The sequence below is a fragment of the Danio aesculapii genome, chromosome 16 (genome assembly GCF_903798145.1).
Source record: "Danio aesculapii chromosome 16, fDanAes4.1, whole genome shotgun sequence".
In the NCBI taxonomy this organism is placed as follows: domain Eukaryota; kingdom Metazoa; phylum Chordata; class Actinopteri; order Cypriniformes; family Danionidae; genus Danio; species Danio aesculapii.
The window spans coordinates 5229206-5251967 of record NC_079450.1 but is presented as its reverse complement, the minus strand read 5'-3'; the positions used below and the strand labels follow the sequence as shown (position 1 = coordinate 5251967).

The window sequence follows — 22762 nt, the reverse complement described above, 5'->3', positions numbered from 1 at the left end:
TGGGAAACACCCATACACACTCATTCACACACATACACTACAGCCAATTTAGTAATTGGACTGTGGGAGAAACCGGAGCACCCGGAGGAAACCCATGCCAACACGGGGAGAACAAGCAAACTCCACACAGAAATGCCAACTGACCCAGTCAGGACTCAAATCAGTGCTAACCACTGAGCCACCGTGTTGACCAAAATTGGTAATATTAAAGTCATTTTAAAATGTTAATATTTTATATTAACTAACTTTAGAAACAACATTATATGTATCCCATAATGCAATGTGTTTGACCTGATCTTCCACGTTTATGCACTTGATGCATCATTACTGATACTAGCAGTTCATTTGGGTCACCACAAGAGTTTTTCAGAAATTATGCCTAAAATTAAAAGTAATAGCCTACAATAAAAATACCTACTAAAATAAAATAAGAATATTAATTTTATTATATATTAATCAATTATAAATTAATGAAAGATAAATTAATTAAACATGCCAAGTAAGGTCGAGGTCAATGTGCATGCTACTTTTTGCATTATGTGCATTGCATATAAGGACAAATAAATATATATATATATATATATAATATGCAATACACTACTAGTTGATCATCTAATGTTGTGTTTACACCAGATGCGGATGAACCGTCAGTCGCGAGTGGTTTACATTTTAAGTCAATGCAAAAACACTAATAGACATCCTGCGGTGCGATACATGTGAATGACGCGAATCGCTCAAACTTCAGCAGACATTCGCACAGTGTTAACCAATCAGGAGCTTGTAAGCGGTCTGATTATGACGTAGCGCATGTTGTTGATGTTGTGTAAACTCAAAATGTGTATTTACACGCGTTTCACAACAGGTGGACAGCATAAGAGTTCAGACTTAAACTCAACCCAGGCTCATTCTGAAAACGTTCCCCTATATACATTTCTGGAGAGCGCCAAATACACCCCAGGAGCTACGTTTTTTTGCAGTTTTTGTTTCCGCGAATCCACCAGAGGCCGCTGTGTACGCTTTTTCAGATCTTAAATTTCTCTCGCGAGAGCCATTCTTGCCTGCTGTTCTTACGAAAATCCACCAGAGGCCCCTGTCGACTGACTGACTGACTGAACAACTGACCCCCCCTCCTACTTCCCTAAACCAAACCGACAGTGTTTTGAAAAGCAAGCCAGAAAAAGAAAAGCCCTCGCCTGATTTTTACCACGCTTTCCGATTTTACCACATTCTCACCCTGGTTTTTACTTGTTTATTTTGTTTTTTAGCTTCTGTTTTAGTCTTACCTGCTTTGTGGGACCGTTCTTCACCAGATTCAATCCCCATCGTCGTAGTCAACTCCTCTCTGCGTCTCAAGTCCGCCAACATACATGGCGAGCTACTGAGCAAACTGGTAACAGCGGGAAAGCTGTACATATGGAGGTAAGCAGTCAGCTGGTAAACCTGAAAAGAAAAGGCATCATACCGGCCGGCCCATAGCATCTAAGTGGGCCTCAAAAATGTCTCTTATTGCTTAAGTGTTTATTTCTGTCTATCCAGTGGATTTAAAAAAGCTGCAAGTCGACAGACGTTACATCCAAATGATGACACTCAATTAACACCGCGAATGAATCTGCAGCGCTAACCAACAAACCCAATAAAACCCAGATCTGTGTTTCAAAAGCAAAGCTTTTTATTGCAAGTATTAGTGAAAGATACACTCCAAACTGAAGCAAAGCAACACTAAAAGGCCATTGATCTACAAAGAGAGTATTATTAAACAAAGAAAGACATCTGAAATTAAAAGAAAGATCCCTTGGTACGTCAGAGAGACTCCGTAAAGGAGAGAGGAGAGGACAGAGACACGGAGATCACGGAAAAACGAAAGAATAAAATAAAACACACACACGCCGCGGCTGAACTTTGGCTCTTTCGTATAAGCACAGGGAAAAGATGCTCTGGTACCAAGAGACGTGAAATGACAGAAAAACACGTTTGCATTGGATGGTTCACAGTCCGTCAGTGGAATGCTGGAGCGTCGCATTAGCAGTAAACCGTTTTGTAAACATTTTTAAGAGCCGTTCAGCCATTTTGGTGCAACGTCGTCCATAACTCGATGCCTCTGTCCTCTTGGAAAATGAGCATGTCCTCCGAAATCCAAAATGCAATGCTTTGCGACGAAAATGCATGTTTTTTTTATGTTTGTTTTGTTGTCGCACAGTTAGTGGTTTAATAGATGCCGCGTAGTGAGTTAGTAGTTGCTTCTCTACGCACAACTAAAGGCGTCGAATTGGAAATACGAGTACAGTTAAGGCTGAGGCTCATATATATATATTTATATTCATATATATCTGAGTGGAATGGGACCCTCTCTCTGGCACGAAGACGATGAAACTCAAGCAAATGACAAACACCGTGACTCCATTGAAAGCACCGGACGATTCTGAACATCCTTCCAGGGAAACGTGTATGGCTAATCAAGAGTTTTAGCAGCTCTGGATGAAACGAAACGGTCAGCTTTGAATGTGTGTGGAATAAAGTCAGCGTGTTTTCTCCGTCCCTCAGAGATGAGATGATCTGGAAAAGACACGTCAGGCTTGTGGTTGTGCTTGTTATGTGTTTGTTTGTGTGTGTGTGTGTGTGAGAGCTCGAACTCTGCGGATTCTCCAGCCGCGTTATAATAATAAGCACTCCCTCAATAAATACACCGTTAAATATTTCCCATATATATTTCCAATATATTAAAAGAAAAAAAAAACAACACATTTAAATAGGACAACAAAATAAACGTTGGCTCAATAAAAGAAGATACGTGTTATGATTTTAAAAAATAATAGCTTTGTTTTCTTACAATTAGACTTCTCGCTCTAAAATGGTTAAAGATAATGTTGTCAGGCATTAGTCAAGCATTACACTGTAATCAAAGTAATAATATCTGGGTGAATCTCGAAAGCATGTGTCCTTCCCAAAGTCACAAGGAAACGGAAGAATTTACGTTTTGCATGAAGCCTCATTCACACTATAAGCGACTCGCAGTGACATGTGATCGCTCATTTTAATGGAGAGAGCGACTTAAGGCGACCTCAGTCTACACAAGCGACCGTTGGTCCAGGTGGGCGTGTCGAGCAACACGACAAAGCTGAGAATCCTTCAACTTTATGCAAATGAAGAGCGACTTTCTTGAGCCAATAGGAGCACCAGTAGAGCTCACGTGATCCTCTCTCAGCTTGCTAAGTATTCATGCTGTTAAGACCTACACAGACCTCAACACCCAGAGCGACAGGCAGCGCTACAAAGTCGTTACTACTGTGAACGAGGCATGAGAAACTATTCTATTATATTATGGCATACTCTTCGATATTAATTAACTAAACTTGTCGTCAACTGTGACAGAACTGAAGCCATTTTAACTTTTATTTACATTGTAAAAAGCACTGCAGAAATAAAGATTAACTGAAATTAAATGCAACTTTTTTGTTAGGAAAACCTAATTACATTAATTAAATCAGTGTTTAATTTATTTACAATTTAATTAAATTATTAATTTAACAGTTTAAAAAGTTAAATATTATGAACTTTTAATATTGAAACCTCTTTCTTTGCAACGGAATTTGCTAAATATTGATTAAAGCCCACTTTAATAAGCAATTTTTGCAACAATTAATGCCGAGTTCAGACTGCAGGATTTTAGCCCTGATTTTGACTCGCCAACTGGATTTTGGAGAAATCGCAGACGATTGGTTGAAATCACAGGCAAATCGGTGTTCGTTCACATGAGTGACAATAACACAGTGTGAACGATCAAAGACGCCATCTGAGAGAATCGCCAATGTGTCGCCGACACCCCTGAGATATTTACCATGCTAAATATCTAGAGCTTCAGCGATTCAAAATCATGTCGTGTGAAATGTGCTCTGATTGAAAATAACATCCGCAATTGTCTACAGCCAATAAGAGAGCAGCATCCACTCGTATGGGTACCTGCAGGCCAGCGGAAGGTTGGGGGAGAAGTTAAGTGTTTCTTATTGGTCTATTTGGACCCAAGAAATGGAGGAAAAACTAGTGTAAATTTGGCAGGAGCATTCGTGTCTGTTTGACGTGTCATCTGAGCAATACCACAACCGGCTTGAAAAAGAAAAAAAAGTTTGAGAGAAATCGCTAATTCCCTTCAAAACCCAGATGAGCAAAATATGTACATTTTCTACCCCACTAAAGGATTTCTTCTCATTATGTAGTTAATACCAGATATACTGTGACCTCACGTTATTTTCATGTCACTTCTTGCATGTGTTTGGTTGTTAGACATAGTTTGCGGGCCGAGACAAAGTTGTAGATTCTTCTATTGTAATGTCATGTGAAACCCCCTGTCGCCGATCCATCTTGCAGAATAAACAGCAGCGACGGACTGCTAATGAGAGTCAGTTTGAAAACATACGTGACGTGGCTACTTTGAAAATTGTGCAGTCTGAACTCTGCATGAAGCATATACTCTCTAAACATTCATTCCATTAAATCCTCATAAAGTAAATGCAATGCAACTAACATTACTGCAATGAATAAATGCATTTCAGCTTTAATATTATCCTTTTTTTGCATTGCAACAATGAGAATTATAAGAGAAAAATGTGTTGCATATGACACAATGATGAGAATTTAGGGAGGAATGGGTTTAATTCTCCTAAAAACAATGCTAAAGTATTTCTTCTCCCCCTTCTTGCATTAAATGTGAGCAGGACACGTGGTTTCGTGAGATTCACCCGTTTGCAGTTTCTTCCACTATCGTTTGCAGCATACCAAGGTAAGTGAGGTGCAGTGTTTTTGCGATCTCTCATCGAGGTATTTCCTCCTGGACTAACAGCCACCCACTGTGACAAAATACAAGCCAATCGATTGCATTGAACACATGAACTGTATATGCATGTAGACTCACAAGGGCCACTGCACACTGAGAGGGAGCGAACAACCACTACAACGTCAACTAAAATCAGTTTTAAAGGAACACTTCACTTTTATATTTGAAAATAGGCTAATTTTACAGCTCTCCTAGAAATGAACAATTGAGATTTGCCCTTTTTTAAAATCCAGGACAACTTTTAGCTTAGCTTAGCATAAATCATTGAATCAGATTAGACCGTTAGCATCTTGCTTTAAAAATTGACCAAACGGTTTCACAAATGGCATTACACAGACTGTAACTGGCGCTGCAGTGCTAGGGACTATTTTCAGGAAATAGAAATGAACAATTGAGATTTGCCATTTTTTAATCCAGGAAAAAGTTTAGCTTAGCTTAGCATAAACCACTGAATCGGATTAGACCGTTGGCATCTTTCTTTAAAAACGACAAAAGAGTTTTACGATGACATTACACAGATTGTAACTGGTTGTGCAGTGTAGCGCTTGCTGCTAGGGATTATTTTCAGGGCTAATATGGCGCCTATTGCAGTCAAAATACAGCCGTAAATCTCCTTGATTATTACACAAGAATACAAGATTAGTTCCTAGTACTAGTTCCTACTAAAAAATAGCAACTTTTTAGTAGTAATAGGGATTACTTTCAGGCCTAATATTGCACCTATTGCAGCCATAATACAGCCGCAAAACTAATTGATTATTACGCCAGAATACCAGTATAGTTCCTAGTACTAGTTCCTACTAAAAATAGCAACTTTTTAGTAATAGGGATTATTTTCAAGCCTAATATTGCTCCTATTGCAGCCGCAAATCTCCTTGATTATTATGCCAGAATACGAGTATAATTCTTAGTACTAGTTCCTACCACAAATAGCAACTTTTTAGTAGTAAAAGGGATTAAATTCAGGCCTAATATTGCAGCCATAATACAACCACAAAACTCCTTGATTATTGCGCCAGAATACTAGTATAGTTCCTTGTACTAGTAACTTTAGTAGTAATAGCAATGGTCTTAGTACACTACTGAAGAGTCGAACTTTAAATAGCAAAATTATTGAAACTCTTTGGTCTTTTGAGCGAGATGCTAACGGTCTAATCTGATTCAATGATCTATGCTAAGCTAAGCTATAATTGGCTCCCACCAGACCCAGAGATTGGCTGAATGCATTAAAAAAATGGTAAAACTCTACTGTTTCATTGAGGGGAGCTGTAAAATGAGCCCGTTTCAAAAAAAATTTGAGTGTTAGGGTGTGTATAGTGAAATCTAAAATAAGACGTCACTGGTGGCCCACTCTAAACCTCAAATAATCTCGCTCAAGTTCCCCTCAGCAAAGATTTCAAGTGCTAGAAAGCGACTTTTGCTGGAGTAGATGAAAACAGGGGCTTATGGGGGTGAAATAAAGTAAAAAAGGAGAGCAAAGCGCTCTGACTTTGCTTTCTTGTTTGGGTGGCAGTCTTTAAAGTGCTGTGCTAGGCTTTTCTGTCCAGGGTCAGGCTGTGTGTCAAATGAGTGTCCGCTCTGCCCTTCATCTAAAGGTAGCACATATGAACCCTTCCATTGCATTGGTCCGGACTCTTAATACAGTATGATACAACCGTCTGCTCGTATACTTGGCATATTTCATCATCATATAATATCTGAATATACAAAGAGGCACCATTACCAGCCTCCCGGTGGAGATACAAATGTGTTCATGCGTGTTTGCGTGTGCAACACCTTCTTCAAGGTAAGAATAAGACTAATATGCTCTTTGATTTCTCACTTTAGTCTCAGATTATTCAGCACCATCATGAGGAAAGGCACTTTCTATGAACTTTGAACTCGTGTTACGTTTTAGACCCTAAAAGAAGAAGACCCTCCCAAAAAAAAGCGCTAAAATCAAAGACAAGACGAGAGGATCGAGGAAAGTACACCGTGTCTGACTTGGCCGTTTATCTTCGTTTTTAACGGAAGCCATTCAGTCAGGCAATAAACTCAAGTGTGCTACAAAGCGATGGCCCTTCTTCACAACATCTGCTAGCACAGAAACTCCAACAACAACAACACACACACACTATCGACAGTCTTCAGTTAAACGCACTGAGGCAATACGTGTTGGAGCTTTAAAGGAATCATGCAGGTAAAAATTTAAATTGCATTCAATTTCTCACCCGTATGTCATTCCAGGCTTGTGCGGTTTTTGCAATAACAATAGCTCTGTTTCCATCCAAAGATGCGAATTAGACTTATGTAGACAACTGGAATACTGCATAAAACATTTTTGAATAAATCCAATAAGTCAAAGAGAACTAAATTGTCACATGCTGATAAACTGATGGCAAACATCAATAAGAAAAACTGAATCTGCAGTGGTAGGAGAAGCCAATGTGGGCCTTATTTCTTGTAGATTAAATGAGTTACATCTCAGAAATCAATGACAAAACGCAATGAACGCAATGCGGTGGCTTTTGGAGGCGTGAGCCACTCTTTTTGAGCTCAGACAGATGCTCAAGATAGTTCTGGAGCTAATAAGGATATAATAATAATAATAATAATAATAATAATAATAAAAATACTGAACCACTGTGATGACTCCGGCACCTAGTGCAGCTCAGCACAAAAAGTTTGGCCAGAGGAGAAATGGCCATCCCCAACTGAGCCTGGCTTCTCTCAAGGTTTATTTTTTCCCTTCACTTTCGTCAATTGGTGAAGTTTTGTTCCTCACCATTGTCGCTATTGGCTTGCTTGCTTGGTTCGGGTCTTGTGGAGCTGCACATGGATGGATTTGCTCTTCAGTGTTTGAACTTTCAGCAGTGAAATTAAGCCACACTGAACTGAACTAAACTAAACTTGAACTCTGAAAACTGGACTGACAGTTTTAGTTTGCTAGAACTTCTATGATCCATTAATGCGTCCCATCATGCACATTATCATCACATGATCAGTTCAAATTGATTGATTTTTTTAAAGGACATTCAAGAATTTATTTGGTAATTGTGTTTTTATAGTGGTTTATGTAAACTTTTGTTTAAAAAAAAAAAAGTTTAACCTACTCTGTTATGCACATCTTGGTGTCTCCAATAAGATTTTATTTTTATGCAACATTCCAAAATTTGCACATAAATATGTGGATGGAAACCTGGCTATTGACTTTGGCAGCAAAATTTGACTTATTTGTACTATCAAGCTCCACAATTAACGGAAAATAAGCTATTAAACAGCAGCTCATGCAAGCTCGAAACAACATATGGGCAAGTAAACAATTTATAATTATTATTTCTAACTGAACTATTCCTTTAAAGAGACACTTCTTGCCAAAATATTAGGCAAGTGTTAGTAATAAGGTAATATATACATATATATATATATTTTTTTTTTCTTTTAAAGTTAGCTCTACACAAAAATAAAATTGCATGACACCTCATCAAGATTGCTTGTGAAACTGATAGCAGTTTGGCAGCCACACACTCACGGTTTTACTTCCAAGGCTCTGAAGCACCAATAGTGGTTTCATTGGGGAAGGTGGAATATAGAAGGGCACAATTTCAGCAGCCGCAGTTTTGATGCTTATGCATCATTCAAACCACTTTAGATGGGCGTAAAGCATGCTGTACCTTTAATGCACACTTTTACATGTACTAAACCAGGGGTGCCCAAACTTTAGTTAAGTTTTAGCAACGTTTAGTTCCAATCCCAATCAGACACACCTAATCAAGCTCTTACTAGGCTTCCTAGCAACATCCGTGCAGATGTGTTTAAGCAAGTTGAAGCTCAAATCTGCAGGACACCGGCCCTCCAGGAGCGAGTTTGGACACCCCTGCACTAAACACTCTATATAGCTTGCTGACTTTAACAAATGTTTATCAGGTCATTATTTAAAATACATTATATACAGTTGAAGACAATACTATTGTCTCCTCTGACGTATGTCATTTTACATTTCCCAAGTGCTGTTTAAATGGAGAGAAGATTTTTTTCAAACCTAGTTTTAAACAATTCAAAAGGGCTGCACGATTAATGGAAAAAAGATCACAATCTCGATTCGACCCCCACACTATCTTTTCTACAGCAATTCTACGATTCAGCCATTTATATTTTCAAGGTCTGGAGAAAAGGTGGTTGCAAGAGTCTTGACATTGTTTTATATACGTTGTTCAACAACGTGGACACCTCCAAATGGTGTTAAGAGTCACATACTTTATTTATACGGTATGATTCAGCCAAAAATGTATTTCTGTCTTCATGTAATAATGTATTCGCGGACACGAAATCCCATAAGGGCTGACCGTCAGCTGTGTTTTACCACAGAGAGGACACGTGTGCCAGCTAATGAAGTCTACTTCAGTGAACAGAGTTATGATTACGATAAGCATTTGATATGTTTTTTTTTTTTTTTTTTAATAGTGAACACAGAGTGTTGTGTATGACAATAAACAAGTAACAGTGTCAGTATATCTAATCTAGCCTATATAATGTTGAATATAATGCGAGGAAAGCTGAAAATGACAAATGTCTAATTTTACCAGTGGAGAAAAAATGGTCTAATAATGTTGTCAATGACAGATTGCAAGCATATGTCTCAAACATAATAATTCAACTTCAGAGTTATGAATAGTATTATTAGCATGAAGTTTTTCCTCGCCTCTGTCTTGCTCGGATTGGGACTTGTGGAGCTTCGCATCGATAGATTTGCTCTTCAGTGTTTGAACTTTTAGCAGTGAAATTTAAACAACACTGAACTGTGCTTGAAATCTGCACTTTACTAGAAATATGTTAAGCTGCTTTGACAATCTACATTGTAAAAAGCGCTATAGAAATAAACATTAATTTAATTGAATATTCTGATACCATCACTTTAATGTGCAGGGGCGCCTGCAGGATTTTATTCCAAGGTACGCACATATCCAGCACCACCCCACGCCTCATCCTTTATTCTTATTGCAATCTCAAAACAAACTGATGCTTGCTGTCAAAGGCTACATTAATTAAGGGCATTGCCGCAAATGAGACATCAATGTATCTTAATTTGAATTTATTTTTTGTTGGTCAGTTATCTACTAGATAAACAAGTATAACCAATAACATCTGATGTGAAGTGCTTCCAAACCAAACTTTTTTGGAAGGGTGAGAGAACTCAGAAACTTGATGTGAGAATGAAGATGTCAGCTAATTTGTGCCAGTCTGTCAGAAAAAAATGTAAAGTAAGTTTAAAACGCCTTAAATGGTGGCAGTTTCATGCGAGGAGGCTGCACAGCCACGGGCTGGACCTGGAGTTCCCCCGGCTCAGGTGCTGACGAGATTGCCTGTCTCCACCCCGTGTGAGGAAGCAATATTTGTCTTATTAGTTTTAGGCCTTTCGGCGAATGTCTCAATTAAGTTCAGCTGTTTTAAAGAGCGTTAACTCATTTTGAACCTTGTTTTAAACAATAGCTATCTGAATTGTATTTTTTAGTGTGCGGAAAAACAGCCAGCAAAACTAAAGCCAATAGATTTCTTTACTCATCTCCCACCATGCAAACGCACACCTTTATTTATTCTCATTCTTTCTTGCTTCGTCAATGTATCGTAGTGTATACTGTTTAATAATCAATTAAAATAATGTAAAAAAATTAATGAATAAATAAATACTCTGCTTCAATTCACGTCGTCTCATGGTAGGTACGCACAGTGCGTACAGCTGCAGGCGCCACTGTTACTGTGCATTAATGACCAGGACAAATTTAAAGTGTGTTCAAGTCCACCGGTCCAACTCTACACAAAACATAGCATTTTAACCAACAGTAGACATACACATAATATTATTATAAATGTTTTACCCTATGTTTGAGTAATAACAATAATAATAGCCTGCTCATATTAACCTTTATTTTACCACTACAGAATCGTGAGAAAATAATGAGCTTGATTTGAAGCAAAAACAAAACGTGATTCTCATTTTAGCCAGAATCATGCAGCCCTACAATTTAATAACGTTTTAACTTTTGATGACAGAACATTTATTTTCTAGTTATCTTGCTAGATACAGGTATTCAGCTTAAAGTGCAAATTAATGGCTCAATTTGAATAATTAGGCAAGTCCTTGGACAACAGTGGTTTGTTTAACTGTAGCCCATTGAAATAAAATCTAATAAAAATGACCCTAGCAGTGTTGTTTATATTATTTCTAAATAAAACTATAACAATGTGGGAAAAAATATATCACTTGCTCTGTTTAAAAAGCACTTGGGAAATACTTGAACATATTTAACAGGAGGGCTAATTAATATTAATAATTTCATCTTCAACTGTATATATTAGAATTTAAGAACTGCAACCCTCTACATCGAGACAGGGAACCTACAATTTACAAGCCAATGGCAATTTACAGTTTTTCTCAGTGGCTTTGGTGCATTTTTCACAACACTCTTTACATTTGCACAACAGTTCATGCATTTCTCAAAACAATTAGTCATTTGTGCACATCACAGTAGCAGTTTCTCATTCCTTCCAACAAATTGCAAATGCTTTTGGACATGCATCAACTGCTTTCATACGACTCTCTGCTGTTTATAACATTATCATCTGCTTATGTCATGTCAGTCAAAATTAAATAAACTTGTGAAGGCTGAATAGTCATTCCATATAAAACTAATAGTCCTCATTTCATTACTGGAGTCTTTACATACTAAAATGTTGAACTAGTTGTCAAAATCTGTCAAGCTAATTTCATAAAAAATGTTAAATCTTTTTTCTAAATTGAACAATTTCATGAATGATTTACAGGCCTGTGTGTGTTGTAGGTTCAGTTTTAATATGTACTGCAATATTGTCTACAGTTGTGCACAGCTCTACCTAAAGGGAGTTTATGTTTGTTGTAAATAAGGGTGTGTGTATTCTTTTGCACAATGCTGTGAATAAATTAGGAATGCAAAGAGCATACGCAGTAAAAATGTGAAACATACATATTGAGTGTCTTGAACTCCGATACCTCAGTAAATGCAGTGATGTATAACTTTACTGTAGTTTTCAGATGGCTGTGCAGATAGTGTATACTGTAGTGCTGTCTTGAGCATTTTCAGGATGTGTCACCAAAATCTGACTATTCTGCATTGGAAATAATGAAGAGTAAACTGTCATAGTGAAAACATGACAGCCATTTGACTATCTAGTTCATAAACAATGGTGTCAGGACTTTTCATCGTGATGACACTGACACTTTCATTGACATCAATACTTGCTTTTGAGGAATGAGCTCTCCATTTTGAGCAAGTGACACGCTTCTGCAGGTTATCAACTAGGTTTTGCAGTTTATACTAATTATTTTGAGAAAACCCATTAGCTGTCGTGCAAATGTAAATAGTGTTGTGAGAAATGCAGCAAAGCCACTGAGGAAAACTGTAATTGTATAGAGGGTTAAGCTGCAAAAATTTGGGACTAAAAATCACATCAAAGTCCTAATTATGCATTAAAGCATCCCGCACTTCATTCAACCATAATCATACTCCGACTGGCCACAGTGCTGTACCTTTCAACATAATAAAATCAAAACATACAAAAAAAAAAAAACGACCAAACGTCTGTCCTGACGACAAATGTCTCTTCAGAGAGTGAGAGAAATACATGCAACCAGCACCATTTATGCATCCCATGTTCCCATCTTACAAATTAAGTCTCCGGCAAATAACCAATTGCTGATGCCGCCATGGGCCGCACCTAATAGCACCATGCATTACGCATTACTTAGTGCAGATTATCACCTTTAAACAGCTGGACATGCTTCAGATGGTGCGCAGAGAGACGGTAAGGCACCCAACGCTCACTGCACTGAGATGCACTCTTCAAGTAAAACACTATACTGAACCCTAGTGGCCCTCCAGTGAACGAGCACACATCAAGTGCTCGGAGCTTCTCCACATAAACACAAACACAAGAGCTTGCCGATCAGTCCCTCATGCTGAAGCATGACCAGCCAGTCTGACTCCAAGTACAATAGCAGCGAAATCCTCTGAACAGGCAGGGCAGTGAGAAACAAAACTTAAAGTTGAAAGCGCTCTGGCTTGCGATTTTATTAAGGCCGTCCAGTCGAATGTGGCGCCTTTCGGGTTGAACTAAATTTCTGTTTCAACTTCCCAACGTCAAGCATTTCTAGCAGGCACTTGTTAACACGCCATCGATCATCCTACTTTCGAAAAATAAACTATAAAAGTGCCAACAATTCACACCTCCATCCGAAAAACCAACCAATCGCGCATTCGGCTGCCTTTTTAATTCTCTTCCCCAAATAGCAAACCGTGAATCTTTGCACTGGAGGTATTCTCATCCCGCTTAATGGATTATTGCACTAAACTATGATCTGTCACACAACACAGACTATGCATTTGTTGGTTTAAAATTGAGACAAAAGTGCTGAAAGGAAGTGAACACGACAGAGGAGCTGCGTTTGATCGAGACAAATAAATATTGGAGGGAATATCGGCCGATTTAAAAAGCATATCAAAACATGATCACTTTGCGTCATAGGTACAATGAAAGCTCACAGATATTACGGAGCGTAAAATATGCTAACGGTCAGCTTTCTTCCCCACTGTGGGGGTACGTCATAAAGGACTTTACGCTCGGCAATGGCACTTTTTCTAACAATAATTCTGCTTTAAAATTCTAACGCACGATTGGTTCTTCACAACGGACACTTTCAACACGTAGTTAAGTCACCATTGGCTACAAAAATAATCGAGAAGGGGAGAAAAGTACATAGTAGTAGTAGTAGTAGTAAGAGCATGTGATGCCTTAAAACTCCCCAAAACTTCCGGACTCAGTCTTTTCTTCCATTCGCATCTCATTTGGGGGGGGGGTACATTAAGAGAGAAATGGGGGGGGAAAGTGCTGTTAGAAAAGACGTTGAGGTACAAGGCGTGACAGGCAGGGGGGGAGTGATTAAAACGTGACGTTTTAGACAGGAAGAGGAGCGGGAGGGATATACAGACGGACTTCCCTTTTGGTTTTGGAGGGGGGTCTGACAGAACGGCCTCAGTTGGCTGGTTTAATATTGCATAATAGTGCCGAGGTCCATGTGTGGATTTAAAGCAGGTCGGCTTCCTTAAAGGCCTTCCTCGCCCTGCTGCACAGTGTCGGGTGGGCCGTGCTTCTATCCCCACAGAGATCGACCCTTCAGGACGCACAGGATTCTGGGAGGTGTGTGTGTGTGTCAGCATGTGTGTGTGGTTGTCGGGTTTGTGTGCATGACTAGATGAATGTGAGCTGGCTTAGGCAAAGTACATGGTCCTCAGGGTGTCGTGGTGAATCTGCACAGCTTTGGCCAGCGCTTGGGGGTCCCGGCCGTTGCTCTGTCCGGAGACGTGGCTTCCCTCGGCACTGAAAATGACAAGGAGGAGACCGTGTTAGAGAAACCAGAACACAAAATAATTCAACAAAACACATTTTTCGATAATATGGTCAATGTTTTTTTGGTATGCATCAGCTCTGTAATAATTTAGACTTGGATTTTTGAGTAAAGGGATAGTTTACCAATATAAATAGTAATTAAATCTTGATTTAAGAATGTTTTGGTTTTTTTTAACATTGTTTATTGGGTTTTTACAAGTTAAATAAAACATACAACAAAGTACAGTAGATCAATCATCACCAAATATACTCCCCTATACATGCTCCAAACCTCCAAATTACGGAAGTAACTGAAACTACAATTCATTGAAATTCCGCTAGTCCTGGCTCCATAATAGAGCAGATTTCTATTGATCCCAATGTTAAATGGCCAACTTTACAGCAAAAAAAAAAATGTGTTTACAGCCTGTTATAAAGAATGATTTTGGTTCATATAGCTAATATTACCCTTCATGTCAAGTGTGAGGGGGTGATTTTTTTTAGAACTCACCCGTTTCCTTTATATTAGGTTTTATTAAGTTTGCATAATTAAGGGCGTGGCCACTTGAGTGTCAGCTAGATCTCGCTGGTCACCGTCACATTACCCAAGTTGATTCCGGCTGATTAGCTGCTGAACTCTTGTTCAAGAGCTGTAAACTCTTGAACTTTTGTTGTGTTTTATGTAGCTTTACACAGTCAGCTGCCTTTTGCAATTATTTCTTACAATTATCAGATGATATGGCATGCTGTGCGCACTTAATTATGCTTACAAACCATTCACATGGCCTCCATTTCCCAGGTGAGTGAAATTATATACTTGTATACCATCTCTATAAACGTATTTGTTTTACGTACGATCATTTATCATTTATATTTTTCTTTAGAGCTGTAATTCACTCCAGAATCTGACAGATTGATTCCATCTGAAATGTTGTCATACAGTGTTAAGCCTGGACTTCATCAATAGTCTTGCATTTACTAACACAGACTATATTTGAAGCATTTTGAAGTAATTTGTGTTTTCCTCCTGTACAAAAACATCATAAGAACGATGCTTAGTAGCTCAATGTATTACAACAGTGTTTTTAAGACTAAACACTTTATTGATATAGTGTACAACCAAGCACATGTGCTCAGAACACAAACGAGTCACAGGTAATGAAGTATTAAGTGTTTCAACCTATGGGTGACGTCACAGATACTACGTTCCTATCTTTCACAGTTTATGGTCACAAGTAAGCCATGAATAAAATTAAACAAACAAAAAAAAAAAAACATAGGACAGAGTGCTTAGATATTACCTTTTATATCCCCAGTAAGAAACAAAGCTGCCCCAGTATTTGACAAATAAACATGGATGCTTTTTCAAACGCAATGTAATTTCTTGACCGTTAACTGATAGTTAATGCAAATTGTCACAATACTCTCACACAAGTGGTTCTAAACTTTTATGAATTTCAACACAAAATGAGATATTTTGAAGAATGTTGTGGAAAAGCAGGCATTTACATTTAGAGCAAGAAGAAAAAAAAAGTACTAGATTGTGTATTTTGCTCAATCCTCTCATCTTGTCTTTGATTTAAGCTCTTTTTTTTTAAAGGATCTTCTTCTTTAAGGGTCTAAAACGTAACAGGCCTTTCCTCATGGTGGTGCTGGATAATCTGAGACTAAAAGGAAGACAACTGCTGTTTTTTTCTAGAATTAAAAATTTTGGGTGAACTATCCCTTAAGTAGACTGCAATTTAGTCAGAGTAAAAGTAGATCTGACTGTCAATTTATTATTTTTTTGCTTTTTGTTCTAGTCGAATAAAACTAAGATTCAATTTGCATGAATATGAACCCTGCTCCAACACACTTAAGCTGCGGTCACACTGGGCTTTGTGTGTGCGAAATTCTGTCGTGCGGCGCTGCGAAAAGGGGCGGGATTAAACAAGATGATTAGACATTTAAAAAAGCGAGCAATCGCTCCACATTTTACATTTCTGTCCGGAGAGGTCCTGTTTTGATCCTCGATTGGTCTCACGCAGTCAAGTGATGCGATTTAGCAGGTTAGAGTTCACCAAGCTTGAACTTAGCACCGCAGCAATCTGCGAAACTTAACGCATGACCCCGCGTTTCTGGTCTGACGCATTTGCGTGCGTATGAATGGAAGTCTATGGGAGGAAAAGTCAAGTGTGACCGCAGCTTTACCTGTAGGTTTCAAACAATCCTGAAGGACTCAATTGGTTTGATCATGTGTGTTTAATTAGGGTTGGAACTAAACTGTGCAGAGCTGCGGCCCTCCAGGAACCGAGTTTGACACCGGTGTTTTACACAACAGATTATTTGTTCCTTGTTTGTAAGTTGCTTCAAATAAATGTATTAATGCTAAATGCAATTAAATAAATGAGTAAACAACAGATCAATATTAATTTAATTTGCACAATAAAGAGCAGGTTGTGTTATGTTTTTGTTATTATTAAAAAAAAATTACAAAAGAAATAAAATGTAAATTATTATATCGTGCTTCGTATTAGAACTTGTACTAAATATGGTTCATCTAACATGATGCACAATATGGTATTCTAGTTATAACAACAACAACAACAACAACATAATAATAATAATAATAATAATAAATAAAACCACATTTTTTTGCTAAATTCTGCACAGCACATAATATTTTACTAGATATTTTTAGGATTTTCAACAGAAGAATAAATATTAAAGGAAATTCTGTGGGAAAATTCCTTGCTCTTAAACATCATTTGGGAAATATTAGAAGAAAAAAAAGTAAGCTATTAATTTTGACTTCAACTGTATGCATGTTTGTCAATATGAATGAAAATGAAGAAGCCCACCTGTCGTGTTCTTTGTCCACCAAGTGGTATCGGGCGCGGAAGGCCACCAGGTGGGCGTAGTAGGCTGGCGCGGGGATGGAGACGGAGCGGGTGCAGCGCACATACGTGTGGCACAGCTGGTAGGTGAGCAGCTGGAACTCATCAGCAGTGAAGCAGTTGTCGTCCCACAGGACGTGATAGTGGGAGGGCCTGCTGGTGCCCTGAAAAGAGGACCACAGGAGGAAAACTCAAAAACACATTACAGTGAACAGATCTAAACATTCATAATCATGTTGTATGCAGGGTTTCTGCAGGTTTCACAAAGTCAAATTTAAAACTTTTAAAAGACCTTTTAAAAGACCATCAGGAACGAAATTTCAGACTTGTAAGCTTAGAAAATATTATATACTATTCCTTCTATGCTAATGAAGGACTACTGAGACATTCTTAGCAAAGGATGGGTGCTCCTGGCGTGGCAAAGTTCATCACAGCTCCAATACACATCTCTGCCATTTGCTTACAGTAACCATGTGCTTTTCACCTTACACAATTCATCTGCTTGTGATCTTCCTTCATATAACGACTGCACTGCAAAAGACCCCTCCATCAAACTTATTAAGTTTGCAGACGACACTACTGTTATCGGCCTCATCCAGAACGGTGACGAGTCTGCATACAGACAGGAGGTGGAGCGGCTGGCGTTATGGTGCAGATACAACAACCTGGAGCTGAACACGCTCAAAACAGTGGAGATGATAGTGGACTTCAGGAGAAACCCCCCTGCACTCCCCCCACTCACCATCATGAACAGCACTGTGGCTGCAGTAGAGTCATTCAGGTTCCTGGGCACCACCATCTCTCAGGATCTGAAGTGGGACACTCATATAGACTCTATTGTGAAGAAAGCCCAGCAGAGACTGTACTTCCTTCGTCAGCTGAGGAAGTTCAACCTGCCACAGGAGCTGCTCGTACAGTTCTACTCAGCTGTCATCCAATCCATCCTCTGCACTTCAATCACCGTCTGGTTCGGCTCAGCTGCCAAAACTGACCTCCGTAGACTACAGCGAATAGTCCGGACTGCTGAACGAATCACTGGCACAACCCTTCCTACACTTCAAGAACTGTACTCTTCCAGAGTGAGTAAAAGGGCTCGCAAAATCACTCTGGACTCCTCACACCCAGCACACTACCTGTTCGAACTGTTACCGTCTGGTCGGCGCTTCAGAGCACCGAGCACAAAAACAGCCAGACACAGGAAAAGTTTCTTTCCTCAGGTTATCTACCTTATGAACAGTTAAATATTCCCCTACTTGTACACAGCACCTTATATCAATATACAATGCAATACTTTCTACATTCGCACTTGTACACAGCACCTTATAACCTGTATATTTATAACAATCTGTACATACAACTCAACATCCAGGTTTCTTCACTAACTGCATCTGTTTAATGTTCATCATTTTTTATTATTATTATTTTATTTTTTCAGATTATTTTGTGTTGTCACATGTCACTTTATGTACACTGGAAGCTTCTGTAGCCAAAACAAATTCCTTGTGTGTGTGAAGCACACTTGGCAATAAAACTGATTCTGATTCTGATAACTTTATCATGTTTGGTGTCATTTGACAGGTTATGACTTAAGCGTTGTAGTGATGAAATCAACAGAGACATTGATTGATTGTATTTCAATTTACAATATGTTTACAATTGTTTAGTCATGGCCTGAGGAGAGTATATTAATGTTCTTCTCCCCCACTTTATCCCCTCAACTTTGCTCTCATGTTCAGCTGGTTTTGAGGGTTGGTTTTCACTCATGTTTGACAATGCTTTGCTCAAGGTATAATAAGATAACTGTTGATCTGGGAGAATGGCTTTCACTCTGCTGCGTAGACTTTCACAGTTTCATTGTCTTTGTTACACAGCAGTTCATATCTTACAGCAGTTTCTTTATTCTGTATGTTAGTTTGTTTCATTCTACTGTCTGTATATTTAAACATGTAACTTAATAAACAACTTAGCCTGCTTTAAGGCATTGAGATTCTTTCTCTTTATCAATGATGATAACAACTTTAATGGAGTCAGATTAATTACAATGGAGTCAGATAAATAATTGATTTAAACACACCATCCTTCAACTGCTTTCTGTTTCCCATTATCGGTTCAGAAGAGCAGCGTAAGCCATACAGACTTATAAATGCTGAGGATTTGCCCAAGCAGAAAAATTATTTACTTGCAACATCCATAAACAAATTCTAATGGAGTTATTTCTTAGTTATATATTAGTTTATATATTCTTAGTTATTTCTTAGTTATACATTTTAAATAATGTGTCAAATCAAGCAGACGCTAGTTGTATACGTGCACATTTTTTTCAAAAAACTCTATAAACTTTAATAAACTAAATGTATGTACAACAGACTGTTATAATATTAGTTATGTTTTGCTAAAAGTTTTATTGAGATGTATTGTTGGTGATTGGGTGTGTGTTGGATCGATTGGGTAGCTTTACACAAACAGGAAAATTTACATGAAAAGAAAAATTAAGACTAGTTTAAAATGATTTAAGACCTACACGTCAAAATAATAGGGAATTTAAGACTTTCTAAGGTCTAAAATTTTGTTTTTTAATTTATAACATTAAAGGTCACATGAAGTGCTTTGAAATGTGCATTTTTTTATTTGATGTTTGACATAGATGACAATGTAGCTCCTCCCCTTTATAAAAAACAGCCAATAGCGTTTGATCACAGCTCTGCCAGTGAGAGTGGTTGAGCTCAAGTGCATCAAACGAAAAGCAAATGAGAAGCATCTTGAAGGGGGTGGAGCATGTCAGATATTTGAGAGCATTTGATTGGTTCTGCTTTGATGAGAAACTGTAGCACGGGTTGACGTAAATAAAACCATTGATCCATTTAGGCGGACATGACAAACTGCAAGCCGTACATGTTTATATATTAGTTAAAAAAATATCAGTTTTATATCTTCTAAATGCAAATTGTCACTGTTTTGGAGCACACTTGATTATAGATATCTTAAAAACGAACAATACTGATACTAACAACTAAAAACCTTTATTTTTATTTCATGGGACCTTTAAGACCCGGTGGACACCCTAGTATGGTTTCTTTTATTTAATGCCAGGTGAGATATATTGGCTAGCATCATGGCAAAAATGATTGAAAATAAAACAAATATGATATACACAATAAAAACCACTCAAAAAGACACAAACTAGTAATCTACATCATATTTTACAGTAAAGGGATAGCTCACCCAAAAATGAATATGAAAATAATAATTTACTCTTTACTCGTTTCAAACCTTATTGGAGTTTCTTTCTTCTATTAAACACAAAAGAAGATATTTCAGTTGAAACCTGTAACCACTGACTTCCATAGTATTTGTTTTTCCTACTATGGAAGTCGATGGTTACCGGTTTCGAACATTCTTCAAAATATCTTCTTTTGTGTGCAACAGAAAAAAAAACGTTAAAAATTTAAAGTTAATAACCACATGAGGGAGAGCAAACAGTAAGTACATTTTCATTTTGGTGAACTATGCCCTTAATATTTTATTAAAATTATTTTTCTGGCAGAACTTTAAGCAAACTAATTTCATAATTAAAAACTAAAGTATTCAATGACGATTAAAATCAAGACAGTCCAATAAAAAAATGTTTAAACATTATCATGACACATTTTCTTATATATTAAAATAGTTTAAGATATTAAACCAAAATAATTTTCATAGATCTGGAAGCCCTTCAATCTCTGGAGACTGACCAATGAAAACTAAGTGGTGTGAAAGATTTCCTGAAGCATGGCAATGTGTACAAAATACTAATTTTCATAATTGGGTATGTATAGGTATTCATAAATCCAAAAACCTCCCCCTCCCTTTCCCCTTAATGATGTATATATGCATGTATGTATATATGCTGTATATGTAATGTATATATGCAGATGTTTGAGTGGACTCAATATATGCAGGTATAAATTATTCATAAAGGTATACATTTAGGTATCTGCACAGTTGTGGGTGTACATTTGCATATGTGTATTTATATTTTACATTAGTTTACTTATTATTTGCTGGCATGGGGTGGGTTTGGGGTAAAAAAGTATTTAAAAATGATAATAATAACAAAGATAATTTAAGATATTGTGACTTTTGGATACACTTTGCAAAACACATGTAGTTAAATGTTTGAAACTATAGTCAAACCTTTTTTTTAACGAATTCAAACTGAAAACAGGCTAATTTTTCAGATATTTTTTCTTATTATTATAATTTTTATTTTATTTTTTTAAGAAAACTTGATATCTTATATCATTGCATATATGATATATAATTTTGTGGTAAAAAAAGTATGTACTATTATTTATATTTGCACTAGAAAACAAACTAAAAAATGTCAGCTTTTTAATTGACTATCATATCACGAGGTTCAACCAAAACCCCTATTAATTAATTAGAAATAGCTTTCGTTCACAAAACATATTTATATTTGAAGTATTTTATATATTTTGCACTCATTTAGGAGCTATATAACACATTAAACACACAATTATTTACATTTGCCATTTTTTGTTATTGTTCTTGACATTTTCACGACATTTGAGCACCTTTTTTGATTATGCCTCTGTGTCTACACGTGCTTTAATATTTTTTTTCATGATAATTCTGTGGCATTCACTCTTTTAAACTCCAAATGCATGCTTATATGGGATTACATACCAGTCCTTTGTGCTTCTAAATCCAAATCTGCATGCAAAATCATTTATCGAGCAAACAAGAAGCCATTTAACCCAGAGTGGAAGGCAGATTCAAATGCATGTGAGTTGATGTTGGTCTGTACCTGTATTCCAGCATGACTGCAGAGGTAAAAGTCAAACTCGTAGGGGTGTGTGATATCTGTGTCCACCGTCGTACCAGCAGGAATGTTTCCACTGCGACCCACCTAAACACAAAAAAAAAAAACACAGACATTTACAAAAACTAACACTGAAAGATGTACAGCCATCGGGATTGTCTTATAGGATCCTCTATGAACAATTCACCAGAAGATGCTTATTGTACATTTTTTACTAAGCCTTCTGTATGACTATTAATTTTAAAATAATCTTTTTGTTGACAGTTATTATTAATACACCAGATACTTTTACATGTTCCCTTTAGTACTTGAGAGATGAATAAAAGTACCAGAACCACAAAAGCATTGCATTAATAGTGTGTTAAAATAAAACAGTTTTAAAAATGCCGCTTAGAAAGAATTGAGATGCTATGTTTTTGGTCTAGTTATTGCTTGTGTAATTACTAAATAAACCAGTTTTGTTAAAATATTCTAACATTATATTTATAAAAAAACAAAAAAAAAACAAACAAATAAAAATAAAAATAAAATATTTACAGATATTTAAATAATAATGTTAAAATATATTCATTATATTTGATTATTACTTAAACTTAGATGAATTACATTTTTTATTTAGCATTTTTTAATGAAATATAAACTATAACAGTCTCTCAATAATACTGAGACAACACTAATTAAAAATACTAAATCCACAATTACAACTCAAAACATATAACAAATGATCTTAATTTCTCAAATTACAATTTTCATTAAACTTAAATAATAAAATATTTTTAAAAATAATGTAAGATTTATTTTTCATTTTTAATTCATTCAATTTTACAAAAACCAAAT

The 22762-nt window shown here is 37.0% G+C and overlaps 1 protein-coding gene across 1 annotated transcript in view; it reads right to left on the bottom strand.

Annotated features, from left to right (window-relative positions):
* Window positions 1-1647: 1647 nt before the first annotated feature.
* Window positions 1648-22762, bottom strand: part of LOC130243438 (protein argonaute-3) — a 101857-nt gene continuing 80742 nt past the window's right edge. The window contains 3 exon segments of the mRNA XM_056475614.1: window positions 1648-14218; window positions 17068-17267; window positions 21911-22012. Of these exon segments, the coding sequence (XP_056331589.1) occupies window positions 14110-14218; window positions 17068-17267; window positions 21911-22012 (411 nt within the window). The 3' untranslated portion in view covers window positions 1648-14109.